At 49.6% G+C, this 17,544-nt stretch overlaps 1 protein-coding gene across 1 annotated transcript; it reads right to left on the reverse strand.

The window, feature by feature from the left end:
* Window positions 1-1,826: 1,826 nt before the first annotated feature.
* On the reverse strand, window positions 1,827-13,830 carry spag5 (sperm associated antigen 5). The gene is made up of 25 exons (XM_064337907.1): window positions 13,046-13,830; window positions 12,264-12,410; window positions 12,041-12,160; window positions 9,311-11,937; window positions 8,770-8,956; window positions 8,546-8,662; window positions 8,356-8,448; window positions 8,013-8,147; window positions 7,800-7,919; window positions 7,561-7,653; window positions 7,342-7,455; window positions 7,118-7,211; window positions 6,587-6,707; window positions 6,087-6,276; window positions 5,547-5,680; window positions 5,264-5,432; window positions 4,661-4,790; window positions 4,375-4,452; window positions 4,100-4,226; window positions 3,740-3,872; window positions 3,307-3,387; window positions 2,927-3,070; window positions 2,717-2,791; window positions 2,414-2,494; window positions 1,827-2,045 (listed from the first exon to the last, which is right to left on the reverse strand). Exons 2-25 carry the CDS (start codon window positions 12,303-12,305, stop codon window positions 1,974-1,976), a joined length of 5,277 nt encoding a protein of 1,758 aa, XP_064193977.1. The 5' UTR covers window positions 12,306-12,410; window positions 13,046-13,830; the 3' UTR covers window positions 1,827-1,973.
* Window positions 13,831-17,544: the final 3,714 nt, after the last annotated feature.

Consider the following 17,544-nt stretch of genomic DNA (forward strand, 5'->3'; position numbering starts at 1 on the left):
AGAAACCACTTACTCAGTAAGGCCACCCCGTGGCCTACTCTTAAGGCAGTGGTGGGCAATGAGGACCATATGCTTTTCTGGTTTCCATGCCAACCTCTGGCCTTAAATACATAATTAACCCCCACTTTTACCCCATCTCACATTTGTCTGTTGATGTGTCCCTGTATGAAACATCTTACTTTGATCTAATCTATGAGTGAACCAGGATGGATGCGTACAGTCGATATAACTCGTTTATAGCCAGGGTAATTGGTGGAAACAAAAACCTGCTTACTACTATTTCGCTGACTGGAATTACACACCGCCTTTTTGGGGACACTCAAATATGGCACAAGCTACTCCCACCGAGCATGTGAGATTGAGCTGGCCTCCCTTTTTAAAAGCCTTTCATAAAGCCCTATTTACGCACAATGTTTCACTGTGTTTGTCCTTAAGAAGTTGTAAATAATAATATTGTCATAATAAATGAGCCAAATAGGCTTAGTGATGCCTTTAAGTAAACGAGCACTTTAAAAACCACAATAATCAATCCAATGTCAACTCGATTACAATAACCAGTTCAAATTTGGAACTGTAAACACGGAGAACTAAGTTTGTTCACTATATGCAGGTACCTGCTTAAATTTTAGAGGAATTTAACATTTCCTGCAGGTCTGCCATATCAAAATATCCAGTAGTTCAAACTTAATGTTTATTGTACACAGTACAATTTTGCACATATATTCTTGTAACACAAGCAGCCCATACTGATCTGGAGAATGATAGCACACCGCCCCAAACCTGCTTAAGCATTTTACTTAAAATCTTAACACCCTACACATGAACCGCATCCACTTTGTGATCATTTGGATGGTCCCATCAAAGGGGTTTAACCTAGTGCAGGATTCACATGTTAACATGCCAGGGAACATAATTACAGAAGGGGCTATGGTGATCTGTTAGCTATCTCTCCATGTACAAGAAGCTACCGTGATTAGCACTGGTTAATGCACGGCTTTATATTGCAGGCTAGACCTGAGAGTTTAAAAAGGACCTCTGGTTGATGATATTTGTCAGTGGTTCCGCACCACTAGGTTTTCTTCCGTGTGTAACGAGGCAGTGGTTGAGCCGTCCAGAAGCTTGTGCGACCCGTTCCCGTTCTATAGCGGAACACGAGAGAACGTTCCGGAACATTTTTATAGCTGAAACGAGAGAACGTTGATTTGTCTTGTTGAAGGTAAAGCCTCCTTATAACAGGAAGAGTAGTAGAGACCGCATGCTCACAAGAACCACACCGCTGTGTCAAACTAGCTTATATTCGGCTTGTAGAACATTGGTGATCAAAGTGATTGATGCATGTTCCAGTGCTGAATCTGTTGTGGTTGTAACTCAAAAAAATTAAAATAAACATCCTAAATCTGATTTATATTTTGTTTAGATTCTTTGATTTGACTTAGTCGCTCAGCTCACACTTGGCATGTTTATAAGTCCGAGTCTGACCAAGGTCTTTGGCCACTATACAGAATACAGGTAAAATTGAATTTTTCCCCATTTGCTTAAATTTGTTAGTTGAAAGAATTTAGGATGCAAGTAAACCCTGGCTCACAATCTGCACATAATATTCTTGAAATTTTAAAAACTAACTTCTGACAGCATTTTGGCACCATTCTGCCACTTTCTGCTAACACACAGAATTTAGGTTTGTAAACAAGTAGCACTACATGCCTAGATTTTATCATTAGTATTCACAACACTATTATGGTCTTTTTTGAACAATAAATAAAGGTACTAGTAGTTATAATTAGAAGTACAAAACCAAAGTTGTAAAAAAGCAAAATAATACACAATAGGTATTTGCAGGTTCTGCATTTAATTATCTTTATTATTTAAAATGCCCCCCCACATATACAACTGTTTATTTTTAGTTACATAATAAGTGACACACAACATATAAAAATTATCTGATTATCTAAAGAAAAAACTAAAATGTGACACTATCCAAGGTAAGTGACAAGTTTTTGTAGCTGCTCACAGTCCTTGACCACTTCTGGAATAGATGACAGGGTCTGCAATGGCAAGAAATTCAATGTTAAAGCATTTACTGCACATGCCCTCAAACTTAAGCCATTTAAACCAAAATAGTGATATTTCCAAGTTTGGTCTCTCTGCCTCCAATTCCCAGAATTCAGTGGGCAAGTTGGTCACACTGCCTGATAGCACCCAGTTACAAATACTTCACATTCTACATAATTTCAACACTTCGCTCAAGTAACACACCTACCATTAAACATTGAGCTAAATTCACATGGTCATTATTTATAACAATGGTTTGTGAATGCAGTTTAACTGCCAGAAGGCTGAGGGTTAGACTGAATGAGCCCGCCCATCTTCATTCTGACTGTCAGTCATCCTTCCCAAGCCCCGCCCCTCTCACCCGTTTCACAGTCTCAAGCGTCTGGTCCAGAATGTGCAGCTCCCTCTCCAGACTCCTCTGGTTGGCTTCAAGCACAAGTTGCTGCAGGAAAGACAGAGGAAATAACCGCTGCAGAACTGCATTCTGGGACAGAATGACACACATGACATGTCCGCCAAAGTAGCGATTCACATCAGAGGAGTCCGTTAAATCCTTATTAATCGTCACAAGCAGCACAGATAGTTAGGCTCATCGTTACTCTCACCACACACCATAAACGCGTACGTTCACACACACATCAGCCGAGCGCACGACAACACTCACGTGTCTCTTGGCCCTTTCGAGAAGTTTGCTCCTGGAGTCCTCGGTCTCACTCAGACTCTTCCTCAGTTTATCCACCTGTGAGACACGCAGACCGGGCGTTAAATGCACATTCGGCCTCGCCCGTTTTCGAGAGAGAGACGAGCGTCCAGCGCTCGCAGCACATGGCCGGGGGGAGGTGGGGAGGAGGAGGGACGGAGGTGCCGTTCGTACCTCCTTCTGAAGGCGGACCTTCTCCTCCAGGGCCGGTAAGCGTCCTGCGGACTGTCCGCCTGACAGCTCCTCCTTCAGGAACTGCGCCTCCACCTGCGCCTGCTGCAGGGCAGACCGCAGCGCGGACAGCTCTCTGCGCAGCTCCTGCAACACATGCGCAGCGAGTCACACGCATGCACACACACACACTCAGCTAGTCACGTGCGCACATACAAACTACAGCCTCTGGACAATCCAAAGGTTAAACACATGGAACCAGGTCACTGACCACTGCCAGTGTTGGATTTGTACAAAAGTATGTATCACTTAAACAGTCACAAACACACGGGAGAAGTTAGTGATACAGAATTACACAAAGATGTAATGTGCGCATGCGTTACTTTATTTTCAGATTTCTGCTGCTGGTGCAGTTCTCTGCTCTCATCCAGGTCACTGCAGAGTTTCCTCAAGGTTTTCTCCTCCTGAACAGACAAAGGAAAGAGAACACAAAGTATAAGAAACATGCACTCAGTACAGCATGCACTCAGTAACTCAGGACAGCATACACTATTAAAGCAGATACACAGCTTACAAAATGCACTCTGTAACAACCACAACAGTAAGATACACACCTTAATATACAACATACACTGTGTCTACACCAGTAAAGTCTAAACACCTAAATACATGATATATTGTATATACAAGATCCACAATTCAACCTTCAAATGACCTTTTTAGTCTCTTCTGACAGTACTGAATTTCTTGTGTTCTGGTGCAGTGTCTGGGCCCATGGGGACACGCCCTAAAGCTGCAGTGACGTGTACAGCTCACCTGGGCCTTCTGCTGCAGGTCCACGGCATCCTTCTCCACCTGGGCCTGGAGATGCGCCACCTGCCCCCTCAGATCAGCCACCTGCGACCCGTATACCGCGGCCTGAGAGTCCAGCTCCCCCTGCAGGCGGGAACTGGAACAAACACCAGTAAGTACCAACAGCAACACAAACATCTACAGCAACACAGGCACCGACACCAACACAGATGCCAACAACAACACTTGCCTGTGTTGGAGACTAAATCTGGGTTTTCTTTTAAGCCTCTTAGAAGAAATTCTAAACATTTACAAAAGTGGTGACCGATTACCATCCTTAGTTTGAAATACAGTATTAATAGCTGATAAGCGGGCAGCGCTTACACTGTGTGCTGCAGCTCCTCACACTGCCGGTCCCTGAGCTCGCGCACGCGGTCCACCGTGCACACCAGCTGGGACACGGCGTCTCCCAGCCCCCCCAGCAACTGCGGCACCTCGCTCCCTTCCTCTACTGCGGGGAGAGGGCCAATCACAGACGCAGAGATTAGCCACGCCCACGCCGGCCGGCATTAGCCACACCCACGCTATGGGAACAGCAGCATTTAGAAATGTCAGGCCACACCCCCAGGGTCGGAAAGAGGAACTGGCGGGTGACGTACCGCATTTCTTCGGGGTGGTGGTGGGGATGCGAGTGAAAGCGCTGTTTCCACTGCCCAGAGCTGCAGACGGGCATTCGTCTACGGCAACACAGGATAGACACACACACAAACACATTCAACACCACCAGCACATTTATACACCCTTCAAACAGCATGAACACACACTTTTGCACGTCACTGTTCGTCTGGGTGCACGTGACACACACCACACCGGTCACGTAGTGCCTAATTCCACAGCATCTCTGCTCACAGGCGAGTGTAAATATTTGGGTTTGCTCTGCTGTACCCGTCTCAGATGCCTGTGCCTCTTCAGTGGTGGCGGCCACCATGATGGAGTCCACGAACGACCGGGCGGAGTGGCGAGGGGGGGCGGCGAGTGAGGGGGGGGCCGTGTCCTTATAGGAGCTGTCAGGCTTCTGCATGAACAGACAGACAGACAGTCAGGACTGGAGAGTGATCACTCCGTACAGACGGGAGAGACACACACAGGACGTTTACACACAGCAGACTCAACAGGCAGTCTGGAACAAAACAGCAAAAAACCCTCACGCTCAGAAGAGTGCGGCTTTCACACTGGTGATCTACCTGTGTTTTGAGGGTAGTGTTCAGAGTAAAGGTGCTGTAACTGTGTGCCGAGGGTGGTGTTGAGGGTAAAGGTGTTATACTTGTGTGTTGAGGGTGGTCTTGAGGGTAAAAGTTCTGTACCTGTGTGTTGAGGGTGGAGGTTTTCTACCTCTGTTGAGGGTGGTGTTGAGGGTAAAGATGCTGTACCTGTGTGTTGAGGGTGGTGTTGAGGGCAGAGGTGTTCTACCTGTGTTGAGGGTGGTGTTCATGGTAAAGGTGTTATACCTGTGTGCTGAGGGTGGTGTTGAGGGTAAAGGTGCTGTACCTGTGTGCTGAGGGTGGTGTTGAGGGCGGAGGTGAGCGTGTACACTTTGTGGTGCAGCAGGATGATGTCAGTGGAGGCCAGGGCCAGCTGATTCCCCATGTCCAGCAGCAAGCTGCGCGCGTTCTCCTGGGTGCTGAACACCTCCTCCTGCAGAGTGTCCCGCTGCAGCCTGGAGACACCGCCGCGTTGTTCAGGACCAAACACACCACCACATTCAGAACCAAACACACAGCCGCGTTCAGAACCAAACACACCGCCGCGTCCTTAAGACAGCAGCTCTTACCGCAGCGCACGCAGCTCCTGCCTCAGGTCCTCACACTCCAGGTTCCTCTCCCTCAGGCCCTGCAGGTGGGACTTGACCAGCGCCTCGCTCTGCACCACCTGCTCCCGCGACACCTCGCTCTCCATCTGCAGGAACTGGACCGCGCAACACACAACGTCCGTGTCACCGCTATTAGCCTTACAAACACATGCCATAAAGCATGGCTGCCCCCGTGTGGCTTGGTGGTTATATAACAAGAGAAAAAATGATTTCAGTCGGAGAACACTGAATTTTAATATTAGTTCCTCCCTCCAGTCTGAGCTTTAGTAACTGTAATGAAATAGCACTATGGGAGTTTTACGGGGCACAGTGGCTATGTGCGAGCGGGACAGGATGGGGCGGGGCAGGACGGGACGGGGCGGGGCAGGACGGGACAGGGTGGGGCGGGGCAAGATGGGGTGCAGCAGGACAGGACAGGGTGGGGCAGGGCGGGGCAGGTCGGGACAGGATGGGGCGGGGCGAGATGGTGCGCAGATGGGACAGGTCGGCGGGCAGGCAGACTAACTCATTGACCCGCGTGCTGGAGAGCTGCGTCTGGAGCTCGTGCAGGCACCTCTGCGTTTGCGCCAGCTGGACGTCCCGCTCGGCCAGGGCCCCGCCCAGCTCCTCCAAGCGCCGGGACGACTCCCCCTGCACCTCCTCCAGCCTGGGGAGGAGCCGCACAGCGGGGTCACAGCACAACACAGCACAGCTACCCACCACAGTGTGCCCAAACACAGTCTCAACATCGTACACTGCGCTGTACTGAAACGCCTCACACACTCTGTTTAAGGTACAGCTCGTAATAAGGCTTTGTGGCGGTCATATCTACTGCAGGTATGGCAGTTTGATTGGGCTGCATTATCGCCCTATGATAGGGCTGCACGGTCATTACAGGTGGCACTTCCTGTTAACACCACTGATCGTTGCAGTTTGTGGCACAGAAACAGCGGAAAGCTGTGCCACTTAGCGCAGGGTACCTGTGCCAGTGATGACTGTGCTGTTAGGACGCTCACTTCTACTCGCCTGAGCGCACTGCGCAGAAGGTAGACGCCGTTAGCTCAGCGTGCCGAGCTCTGGCCCTCAGCCTGCCTTGCACGTCCTCTTCCAACTCACTCAACCGCTGCCTGAGCACAGCCATCTCTGCACAGCACAGACACAGCATATACACACACCTCTACACAGCATGTACACACACCTCTACACAGCATGTACACATCGCTACACAGCATGTACACATCTCTGCACAGCACAGACACAGCATATACACACCTCCACACAGCACACACACAGAATATACACATCTCTACACAGCACAGACACAGCATACACACATCTCTGCACAGCACAGACACAGAATATACACATCTCTGCACAGCACAGACACAGCATATACACACCTCCACACAGCACAGACACAGCATGTACTCACCTCTACACAGCATGTACACATCTATGCACAGAGACAGCATATACACAAATCCACACAGCACAGTCACAGCATGTACACATCTCTACACAGCACCTCTCTAACAGCACGTAGACAGCCGTACCTGAGGTGAGGATGGTGACCTGCAGATTCAGGTCTCCTATCTCCTGCTGGGCGTCCTGCAGGCAGGACGTGGTCTGCTCCAGCTCATCCCGCATCTGAAAAAAACACACGACCTTTAACCTCAGGGGCCAGCTGGTCTCAGTACAGGCTCTGACTGCACGGACGTGGACACAGACGACGGACAGAGACGACGGACAGAGATGACGGACAGGTTCTGACACCGACCCGGTCTGCGTCCCGTGTCTGCAGGTCGTGGGCCTGCAGGGCCGCCGCAGCCTTCTGGTGCAGCTTGAGCAGAACCGGACCGGTCCGCCGGAGCAGGAACTGGGCTTTGCTCAGCTGCAGAGGGAACAGACACTCCAGCTCACTAAAGCGAAGCTCTCCAGACCCCCATTAAAGCACAGGTTCAGCGTGAGTCCGTGCTACAGCTAGCGTGAAACGCACCTCCTCATAGATCCTGGACTGATCGCTTATTGTGTCTTTCAAGAGCTCATCAGCAGCCTGAAGAGACTCCACATACCCTTCATTCAAAGACACCTGGAGGAAAAGAAGAAGTGAGACACCAGCTCAGGTGTGTTATAGATTAGAGTCTGTGTGCTACGTGCTCAGGTGTGTTGTAGAGTGTGTGCTACGTGCTCAGGTGTGTTGTAGAGTGTGTGCTCTGTCCTCAGGTGTGTTTGTACCTGCTCTTGGTAGGTGGTTGAGAGCGCGGGGAGGAGCTCCAGGTGACAGCCCACACTCTTCTCCAGCTCGGCTACCTGGGCTGCGTGGCGAGACTGCAGCTGCTCCAGCACCGCCAGGGACTGCGCGTGGGGGTGAGAGGTCAGGGGTCAGAGGTCAGGGCAGTGACGTCATACAGACACAGGGCCTGGACAGGAGCGGGAGCAAGCCCTTACCGCCTCCTTGGTCCTCAGCGCCTCCTCCCTCTGCTGCTCCATGAGGAGCTTCTCCTGCGTGCAGCGCCGCATCCGCTCCTCCGTCCTCCTCAGAGCCTCCCGGAACCTTCCGTACAGGGTCCTCATACGGTGCATCTGCGCACACACACACAACACACACACACGCACACACACACGCACACACACACGCACACACACGCACACGCACGCACACACACCATTACAGTCACCACACACAACCTCCCCTTTCTGAGAATGGCTTTTTTTTTTTTTTTTTGCATAATTCATAGATGGGGCTCGCTAGTGATGTCACACTTCACTGGTCACTACGGCAACACCTTACCTGTTCAGAGATGCTGACCTGGTCCTCACTGGCTATTTTGCCCATCTCGTTCACACTGGACAGTGCGTGCTCAGTTTCTGCACCTAAAGCAGCCTGGTGAGAGAGAGAAGCGGGAGAGACTGTTTCAGTACTCTTCCCTGAGCGATGAAGATGAAGAGGAGCGGGTGTGAAGAGCGCAGGCCCTCCCTACCATGGTACTGCTGCTGCTCCTCAGCTCCTGCAGGAGGCGCTCCTGCTGCTCCTGCTCCAGCTCCAGGGCCCGGATCCTCTCCTGGGCCTTCACATACAGCTCTCTGAAGACCACGCCCTGGAAACACAGCCGCCCATCAAACCAGCACACGTTCGTACTTGTGTGTGTGTCTGAGTGTGTGTGTGTGTGTGTGTACGTGTGTGGTGATGGTGATTATGTCCTACCTGGCTGAGCTCTGTATGGTCGGTCTGGACCAGTCGGTCTCTGAGGTCGGAGGGCGGGGGGGCGTGGCCTCTGTGAGCTCGGGCGGAGGCCAGCTGCTGGGACAGAGCCTCCACCATGATGAGCATGGAGAAGAGCCGCTGCTCCAGGTCCTGCCGCGAGTATCCTGCCACGGCCTCGGGGGCCAGGCTGAGAGACACAGAGACGCCATTATATACACACACCATCTCACACTGTATACCATACCATCACTCTCACACACACAGAGCCCATCACCCATCACACCCATACCATACATCATCTCACCAACGGCCCATCACCATCCACCTCATCCCTACATCCTCACACACACAGAGCCTATCACCGGTCATTAATCACACACTAACTGCATCCCACACCATCTCACACTGCATACCATACCATCACTCTCACACACACAGAGCCCATCACCCATCTCACACTGTATACCATACCATCACTCTCACACACACAGAGCCCATCACCCATCACACACTGTAACTGCACACTCAAGGCCAGACTCACTTCCAGGGCAGACTGTCAGTGCTGGTGCTGGCCTCGGCCACAGTGAACTCCCTCTTGCGCTCGAAGAGGCCCGAGGTGTTGACGCCGTGCTCGGCCACCGGTACCGGGCTCGTGCACGTGGAGGCGCTGTGGCGCTCCACCGCGGGGACCAGGTTCTGCGAGGCCCGGAGGAGCAGCTCCCCCATCTGGCGCAGTCTCTCCTGCAGGGGCCCCGACTGAGCGCCTGCCAAGTCTCCAAGCTCCTGGGGCCCCAGGTTCTCCTGTAGGGGGCCCAACTTGGTGCCTGCCAGGTCTCCAAGTGCCTGAAGCCCCAGGTTCTCCTGCAGGGGGCCCAACTTGGTGCCTGCCAGGTCTCCAAGTGCCTGAAGCCCCAGGTTCTCCTGCAGGGGGCCCAACTTGGTGCCTGTCAGGTGACCAGGTGTCTGTGGCCCCAGGTTCTCCTGATGGGGCCCCGTTTGGGTGCCTGTCAGGTGTTCAGGTGTCTGTGGCCCTAGGTTCTCCTGATGGTGCCCTGTTTGGGTGCCTGTCAGGTGTTCAGGTGCCTGCTGGGGTCCTGGTTGGGGGCCAGCCCCCCCCTCAGCAGGAGGAGGCAGTACCCTTGAATTAGACTTTGTGGTCTGGGGTGTGGCGATGGCAGAGCCCAGTATGGACTGTATCAGGGTGGAGTTGAGCTGTGGCAGAGGCATGGGGCTCTCCAGGTTCCCCATCCACAGCCGGCTCTCTCTGGGGCCCACAGGGCTGTCTGCAGCGTCCCAGGGGCCCCCGGGGCCCGGTTTCCTCAGATGGGAGCTCCTGGCCTGCGCTGGACTTCCTGTCTCCACGCAGGAGGGAGAAAAGCAGGAAGGGCCTTCGGGGCGTCTCGGCTGAGCATGCCCAGCGGTGACATCAGAGATCCCCCTCTGCAAACCTGAGGGAGTTTCACTCTCTTTGCACTCAGCAGCAAGACCCTGAACTGTTATGTACTGTGATTGGTCACCAGCAAGAGTCGGAACCACAGCGATCTGTGATTGGTCAGCAGTAACACTCTTCTCTGCTGTGTTCTGGGATTGGTCAGCAGTAAGACTCCTTGCTGCCTTGTCCTGTGATTGGTCAGCAGAAAGACTCTTCTCTGCCTTGTCCTGTGATTGGCTAGCTGGAAGACTCTTCTCTGCAGTGGCCAGCGATTGGTCATCACCAAGAATACTCTCTGTAGTGCCATGTGATTGGTCAGCACCAAGACTCTTCTCTGCAGTGTCCTGTGATTGGTCAACCATAAGACTCTTCTCTGCAGTGTCCTGTAATTGGTCAACCATAAGACTCTTCTCTGCAGTGACCTGTGATTGGTCAACCATAAGGCACTTCTCTGCAGTGTCCTGTGATTGGTCAACCATAAGACTCTTCTCTGCAGTGACCTGTGATTGGTCAACCATAAGACTCTTCTCTGAAGTGTTCTGTGATTGGTCAACAGTAACACTCTTCTCTGCAGTGTCCTGTGATTGGTCAGCAGTAACACTCTGCTCAGCAGTGCTCTGTGATTGGTCAGCAGTAACACTCTGCTCAGCAGTGCTCTGTGATTGGTCAGCAGTTACACTTTGCTCAGCAGTGTTCTGTGATTGGTCAGCAGTAACACTCTGCTCTGCAGTGTCCTGTGATTGGTCAGCAGTAAGACTCGCCTCTGCAGTGTCCTGTGATTGGTCAGCAGTAAGACTCTTTTCTGCAGTGTCCTGTGTTTGGTCAGCAGAAACACTCTTCTCTGTCTTGTCTTGTGATTGGTCAGCAGTAATGCTCTGCATAGCTGTAAGGTGTTCCAGAGCTGAAGATGACCATATGCTGTTTTCTTGGAGAAGATGTGAAGAGCTACCGTCCTGCATGGTCTCCAAACACTCAGAACTCATGAGAGCTTGGCCGGTAGGGTCCAGGCCACCCGGAGGATCTTCCAGCTCCAGTGGCTCCGTAACAGAGGTTCCAACAGGAAGGAGCTCATCCCTGGAACAGGAGTCATCCTTTTCCGGGAAGCAGTAAGCATGGTCTTCATGCCTGTTACTGGAATCCAGGTCCAAGTGCTGGGAGAAGCTCAGAAGACCACTGAGATCGTTCTGAAATGAGCAGCCGCTGGACACGTCTGCCGCACTTTGAGTCAAAAGCAGGAGGGTCTCTTCTGTCATAACAGAGGCGTCGGGGATCTCCAGCTCAACCCCAGAACAGAGGAAGGATTTGAAGGTCACGTCCCCAATTCTGTTATCGGTGCAGTGTTCGACAGCAGAGTCCGCTGTGGCGGGTTGAGTTACACAGCTGGTCGAGCTGTCACTCAAACAGCCCACCGAAGCACATTGGTCCTGTGTGTCAACAGTGTCCGCCCCCTCCCCTGCACGTTCTGTCAGCACCCTGCCGGTAATGTCCTCCGTGTGCTCCAACTGTACCGGCACTGTGCTAGAGCTGGTCCTGGACTGAAGCTCCATCTCCCTGTCAATCACCTCAGCTCTGAGGGAATCGGGACAGCCCTTCTGAAGGACCGGCTCGTCATCCACAGCCACCACGACTGTGCCGTTCTCCTTTGTGAGCTCCGTATCCACGAGACGCGCCTTGCCGATGGACGTGCCATGGAGAGATGAGCAATGTGGCAGCTCCTCCACCTGGACCGGTTCACCCTGCGTGGAGAGAAAGGTGATGTCATCGCAACGCCACACCCGGCACACCAGGTTTAAGAGAATAAAACCGGGAATGTGTGTGCGATGTATTTACAGTTCCTACCTTCTTTTTCAAAGCAGGTTTACTGGACATCAGTTTAGTTGCAGACAAGGTGAGTTGCTGACCATGCAACTCATTCTGTAGATTTCTCAACGGTAGTCTCTCGACTGGCCTCATCACAGGCTACACCGATGACAGAAACATAACATCTTACTTTACAACAGTTTTGTGCTGGAAAAATCAGACCAGAAAACCAAATGTTTACTTAGAAATAAATCTGCCTTACTGTGATATCACCATTAGCTTGGAACCCTCTTCTTGCAGCCATCGTGAATTAAAAAGGTCTCCACAAGTAAGAAGAGGGTGAAAAAACACTAAATGAATCCGCCAACTGGATCTCAAGACTGTATAACGTTATTAGCCAACTTGAAAGCTGAAAGTGAAGGAAACGGATATAAAGGACGCAATTCCATGTTCATTGAACAACTAACTGCTAGTCTAATACCTAGAAAATAAACTTAGTTTTGCCTTGACAGCTAACATTATAAGGCTACAGACGTGAGCAGTCGTAGTGAACTTTATGCTCGCATGTAAGTTGTAATTTTGAGAATGGATACCAGTGGTAGGACAGGACAGGTAACGTTAACACAAGTTAAAAAATAATAATGTAAACAAATGAATAAATAAAGTAACAGTTCACTGGAATACCTACATTGGTGGATAACCTGAATTCGAGTGCCCAACATATTTCAATAGTGCACGTATCCGATTGTACAGTTGAATATTCAAAAATCGTTAGAAAGCTGAACAGAATAAGCAATTAAGTCCAGCGTTTGATAACTAGTATAAGGCAGTTAGCTGTTGTTAGCTGGCTGGCTAGTTAGCTGTCATCACAGCACATCTTGCCATCAGAATAAACTAGTAGTCTAACGTTAGTATGAACCGAGTTATCAAACTAACAAAGTACAGCGAATTTCGAACATTCTCATTATGATTAATGTTTAACTGAACTTAGCTAGCTAATATTAACTATTATTATAATGAAAACCAATAGATTACTGAACGTACCTTCTATTTAGCTATCCATAAACCAACCGCTAGCAGTCGATTCAAATGTATGACATCTCTGATATTATTGGATAGACGGCAGTGACGTCAGGTATAAGGCCATTCTTCTTCCCGGGAATTTATTTAGGTGTAAACCACGCTGATGGTGCACTGGCGCCGTCTAGCGAGTCGGAGTGTGAATCGGAAACCGGGGACGGTTGGCATTTCTTCTAGTATCCCAGGTGCTTTCTCCGGTTTTTGGTTACCAGCATTGCCACTTTCCGAATTCGTAAAGGAAGAATAAGAGCAGGTATTTTCTATCTCTGTGTGCAACAAACCTAATACTTAACACGTAATACTTAAGCGTACATTGCTTTCCCGAGGAAGAATACCATTTAAGCCATTAGGATTACTGTTGGAAAAAGGATGTAAACAGATAGCTATATAGTGAGTTTTTCCACCACTAAGACAGTGTCTGAAAGATGAACTTTTGGTAAGTGTCAGAGACAACTGCTAAAGAGCAGCGTTTTGACACACCGCCTCTTCAAGACAGGTCAGGAAAACGGTTTACACCTACATTCTTTTTAAAAATTGGCCAGGAGAGGAAGGCCATTGCCACTGAGTAATTAGGCCTAACATAAGAACCGCCCTACCCCATACGAAAAATAAATAAATAAATAAATAGTTCAAGTTTGTAATTATTTTGTTTAAAAATAATTCACATGTAAAGTAATTTCCATTCGTTCCATTATTTTTTCCATGAACCGAAAAAACGAACACGACAAACCTCAAAATTAAATAAAAAAGATCCCGAGGAAGATGCTATTCATATGGTAGAGAAAGTGTTCATGAAAAAGCTAGCCTGCTGAAATGAAATGCATTTACTGCGCAGTTCAGCTGGCTTGCTGCAGATTGAAAAGACGCGGTGACTGGTGCGGTAGCAGAACTTTCTGTTCCTCAGTAATGTTGCGAAGCGTATGTTTGATTTGAAACCTCCCACGGCTAAGCATCGCGTTACCGGTGCTGCAAATGGATTTAAATCCCCCTCGAGATAGATCACACATTTAACACATGCAGCCTGTTGAACAAATGGGTCTTTAAAGTTTGTTAATCTGAACACTTCACACTTGGCAGCGCTCAGCTGTTACCCCGGGGACTCCAGAGAGAGAGAGAGAGAGGCCAGAGCCGTAATGGATCCTGTGTGAACCTTTTCCACACCGGCAGTAGACTGTGGTTGGAGAATATGCCCATGTTGGTGGCCTACCACAGCACAGCTTGGCCCTGGCAGTCAGGTATGGCTCTAGTCAAGAGTGTGGATGAGTGGAAGCCGTTTCCTAAGGTACTGTGCATTAATTTTTATTTGCCCTTCGTCACAGTAGAGAATTCTCTAAAATCCCCATTAATCAGCACTTGTGTGGGTTGGCTGTGAAGTCAACCTCCAGCTTGAAGTACAGCTGGTGGGCCAGCAGGTGGTGCTGTTGCTCTTTGTTTTCACTAGACTCCGGCATTTGGCGCTCTGCAGAATGTGCCATCTATAATATCTGCATTCAATATGGCAAATGTCCTCCAGCATGCGTCAGAAAACCATTTTACTGGGCGTCTCCAGCCCCAGAGCACGAGAGGTTGTTGTACACAGCACTGCTTTACACGTTTATACTGACTTTTACATACATATATTTACAGAGTTTTACATACGTATACAGTAGCTGAACACAAGCATACTGATCTGTTGGAAAAAGTATGCAATCAAAATCATCACTGTTTTAATGGCTATACACAAAGAACCAAAGGTGGCCCTTTGTAGGGGTGGCATTACCTAGCAACCGGCACTAGATTGTGGTGACCTAGTTGGGGACTTTATGTCCTTGCAGGTAAAGGAGAATCTAGTCCATTCACACCTTAGTGTCTGAAAGTGGGGTAACTGTGTGCGAGGCAGAGCTCCTCAGAACATCAGTGCATGCTGGGAAATGCAGTGCTGTGCCCCCAATACTTCTAATGGATGCACACATAATCAATTCTGCAGCAGCACAAATGACAAACAGTGCATATCTGTCAAACCTGGGTTATCTGAGGAATTGTTGCTTTTGAATCAGATTCATTGTGTGGTGAGTTATGCTCACGTAGTTGTCTAGGATACACCCCCCCCATCCCCCCACCCCCCCGTGACCCTGTTAAACAGACATGGGGAGAACACAGGTGGCTGTGTTGTTCTAAATAAAGACATCACGTCTCCTGGTTACACTTAAACATCACTCTCTCAGAAAAACACCCCGTTTCACAGGGATTGGTGTAGGCGAGGGATTGGTGCACACATGCATTACCAGTGTTTTTTTACATTGCTGAAAACAAACACGTGAAGGGAAATGCAAGTGGCATTTACACTCGGGTTACTCTTTTTTTTTAAGCAGACTGCATTCCTTCAAAAAAAAAAGAAAAAAAAAAAAGAAAGTCATGCAGGTGTTCGGTGGGGGCGTTTCCCGGGCAACGCGACACCACATCCTTTTCACGCCCTCTGGCAGCCTCCGCTGTTACCGCGGTCACCGGAACGGCTGTGATCGCCATCGTCCTGGCAACCAGACCCCTCATCGCCCTGGCAACCAGACCCCTCATCAGGGCTGACGGCAGGGACGTACGGTCAGAACGCCAGCCGATGCGGTCAGCACCGGCGTTTCCGTTCGCCAGAAATAAATTATTTAAAAAAAAACTTAAAAAAAGAGTTCTGTGGAGCTGTAAAAGCAAAACCTTTCCAAAAAAGTTAGACGTACACAGATTCAGTTTTAATGACATGGTTTTATAACTATTGGCGCATTTTGAGACCGACTGAATTATTACCGTAAGCATCCAAAACATACAAACACTGACCTTTGCCTGACAAAAGGATTTCCTCCCGATCGCTTACTTTCTAGAGAATGATATGTTACAGACTCCACTATGATTATGATCCTGCCCTATGATTCTAGCAAATACACATATTTTTCATAAGTTTCAGCATGGGTTTTTGTGATCAGTCCGGCCAAACAGATGGATGTGCTCAACATACATCAATTCAGATTGCAGCTCTAATCTGCGTACTATACTGTGCACTATTACTTAGTACACAAAACAATGAGTGCCAAGTACTATTTCATATATACTATACCAGCAGACTCTCACCCTTTGTGCTAAAGTGAGCGAGGGAGAGCCGCTCTTTACCGCCCGACCTCTGCGGGGCCTGTTCTCCCGTTCGCTAATGGCCCCGGGTTTGGGGTCAGTGTCCGTTTGCCGGGGCAAAGCGGGGACTCTGAGGGCTGATGTGAACGACCCGCGCGGGCACCTTAAACAGGGCTGCTTCAGCCCCAGACAACAGCGGTGGCGAGGCCACCTCACTGCTGTGGCATTCATGACTTCACCGTGTGTCGCAGTGCATGAAAAACCAGGCTGTTGGGCCAGACTGAAAAGGCGCGTGGCCCAACCAGTGCGTTTTGGCTAACTGGCTGTGATTGTAATCGAAGCTTCAGTTTAACGCTAACAAGAGCAGTCTGCCATTTCTCCTGATCGTCTGAAGAAATGACAGACATTTTGGGAATAAAGCAGCTCAGGCTTTTAAATGTTTTTGTAGGAGTGGGGAACGGGCGCTGTAACCATCAGAACATCCCCAACTCAAAAGGCTCCTCATTGGTTCCCCGGAGCGTACCTCTTGTTTTTGTGAGTCCGGTTCCGCCCCGGACCGGACGCCACCCTCGGGGGGGGAGCTGTCCGTGGCAGATGCCGGGTGCTGTGGTAATGCCCGTCTCCTCTCCCTAATCCCGGGGTTTTACCGGCGCATTCCGGCCTTTCGGAAAGGGCCTCCGGAGCCCCGCCCATCTGCCCCTGGCCCGAGCCGCGCTCGGACGACCTAGCGAAGGAGACGAGTTACAAGGGCACCCGACTCCCCAGATTAAATATGCAAATCAGAGAGAAAGAGAGAGAGAGAGATGCCTAACTATAATACTGCTTGGCACTGTAGCAACTGAACCATACACCTGACAAATTTATCTATAAAACATTTTTTCCATCTGAAACATACTTCAAATATCATATTAGTAGCCTTAGTCAGGACAGACAGACAGAAAGGCACAGGTTTCTGGATCAGCAGATCATGCTCGATAATTATAACGTGCTGATAATTCATCCAGTAGAAATTAACTACGTCGGGCCATGTAATCCAGTAAACACAAAGGTGTCTGTGGAAAGGGAGATAAACCTTGTTGTAAATTAAAAAAAAAGTAGAAAGACATTATAACAGTATTATGCTCAGCATAAATCTGATGGCATAAGCATATGTGGTCACCGCAAACTCCAAAACCTTTCAGGTAATATCTGTGTAGTCGGCTAAGGGCTCTAAATTGTTTTTGTTGTAATGATCATATCCATTTCAGTTCTGATTCCCCTGTTTGCGGTGCGCAGTGGAAGCTGCCTTAACCACTGGCCGTTTGATTTGTTTGCCATCTGTTCTGCGTGCTATTTTCATGCTATTTTCGCATCCCGTAACACGCCTAGCA

The sequence above is a fragment of the Anguilla rostrata genome, chromosome 5 (genome assembly GCF_018555375.3).
Source record: "Anguilla rostrata isolate EN2019 chromosome 5, ASM1855537v3, whole genome shotgun sequence".
Classification (NCBI taxonomy): domain Eukaryota; kingdom Metazoa; phylum Chordata; class Actinopteri; order Anguilliformes; family Anguillidae; genus Anguilla; species Anguilla rostrata.

Excerpts from the sequence above, each read along its gene's own strand:
- spag5 (XM_064337907.1), bottom strand. The coding sequence starts at position 12,305 with ATGGCTGCAAGAAGAGGGTTCCAAGCTAATGGTGATATCACA. Across the intron at positions 5,681-6,086 it reads GCACGCGGGTCAATGAGTTA|TTCCTGCAGATGGAGAGCGA; the intron begins GTCTGCCTGCCC and ends TGCGCGGTCCAG. Across the intron at positions 3,071-3,306 it reads AGCAGAAATCTGAAAATAAA|GAGCTGCGCAGAGAGCTGTC; the intron begins GTAACGCATGCG and ends CATGTGTTGCAG.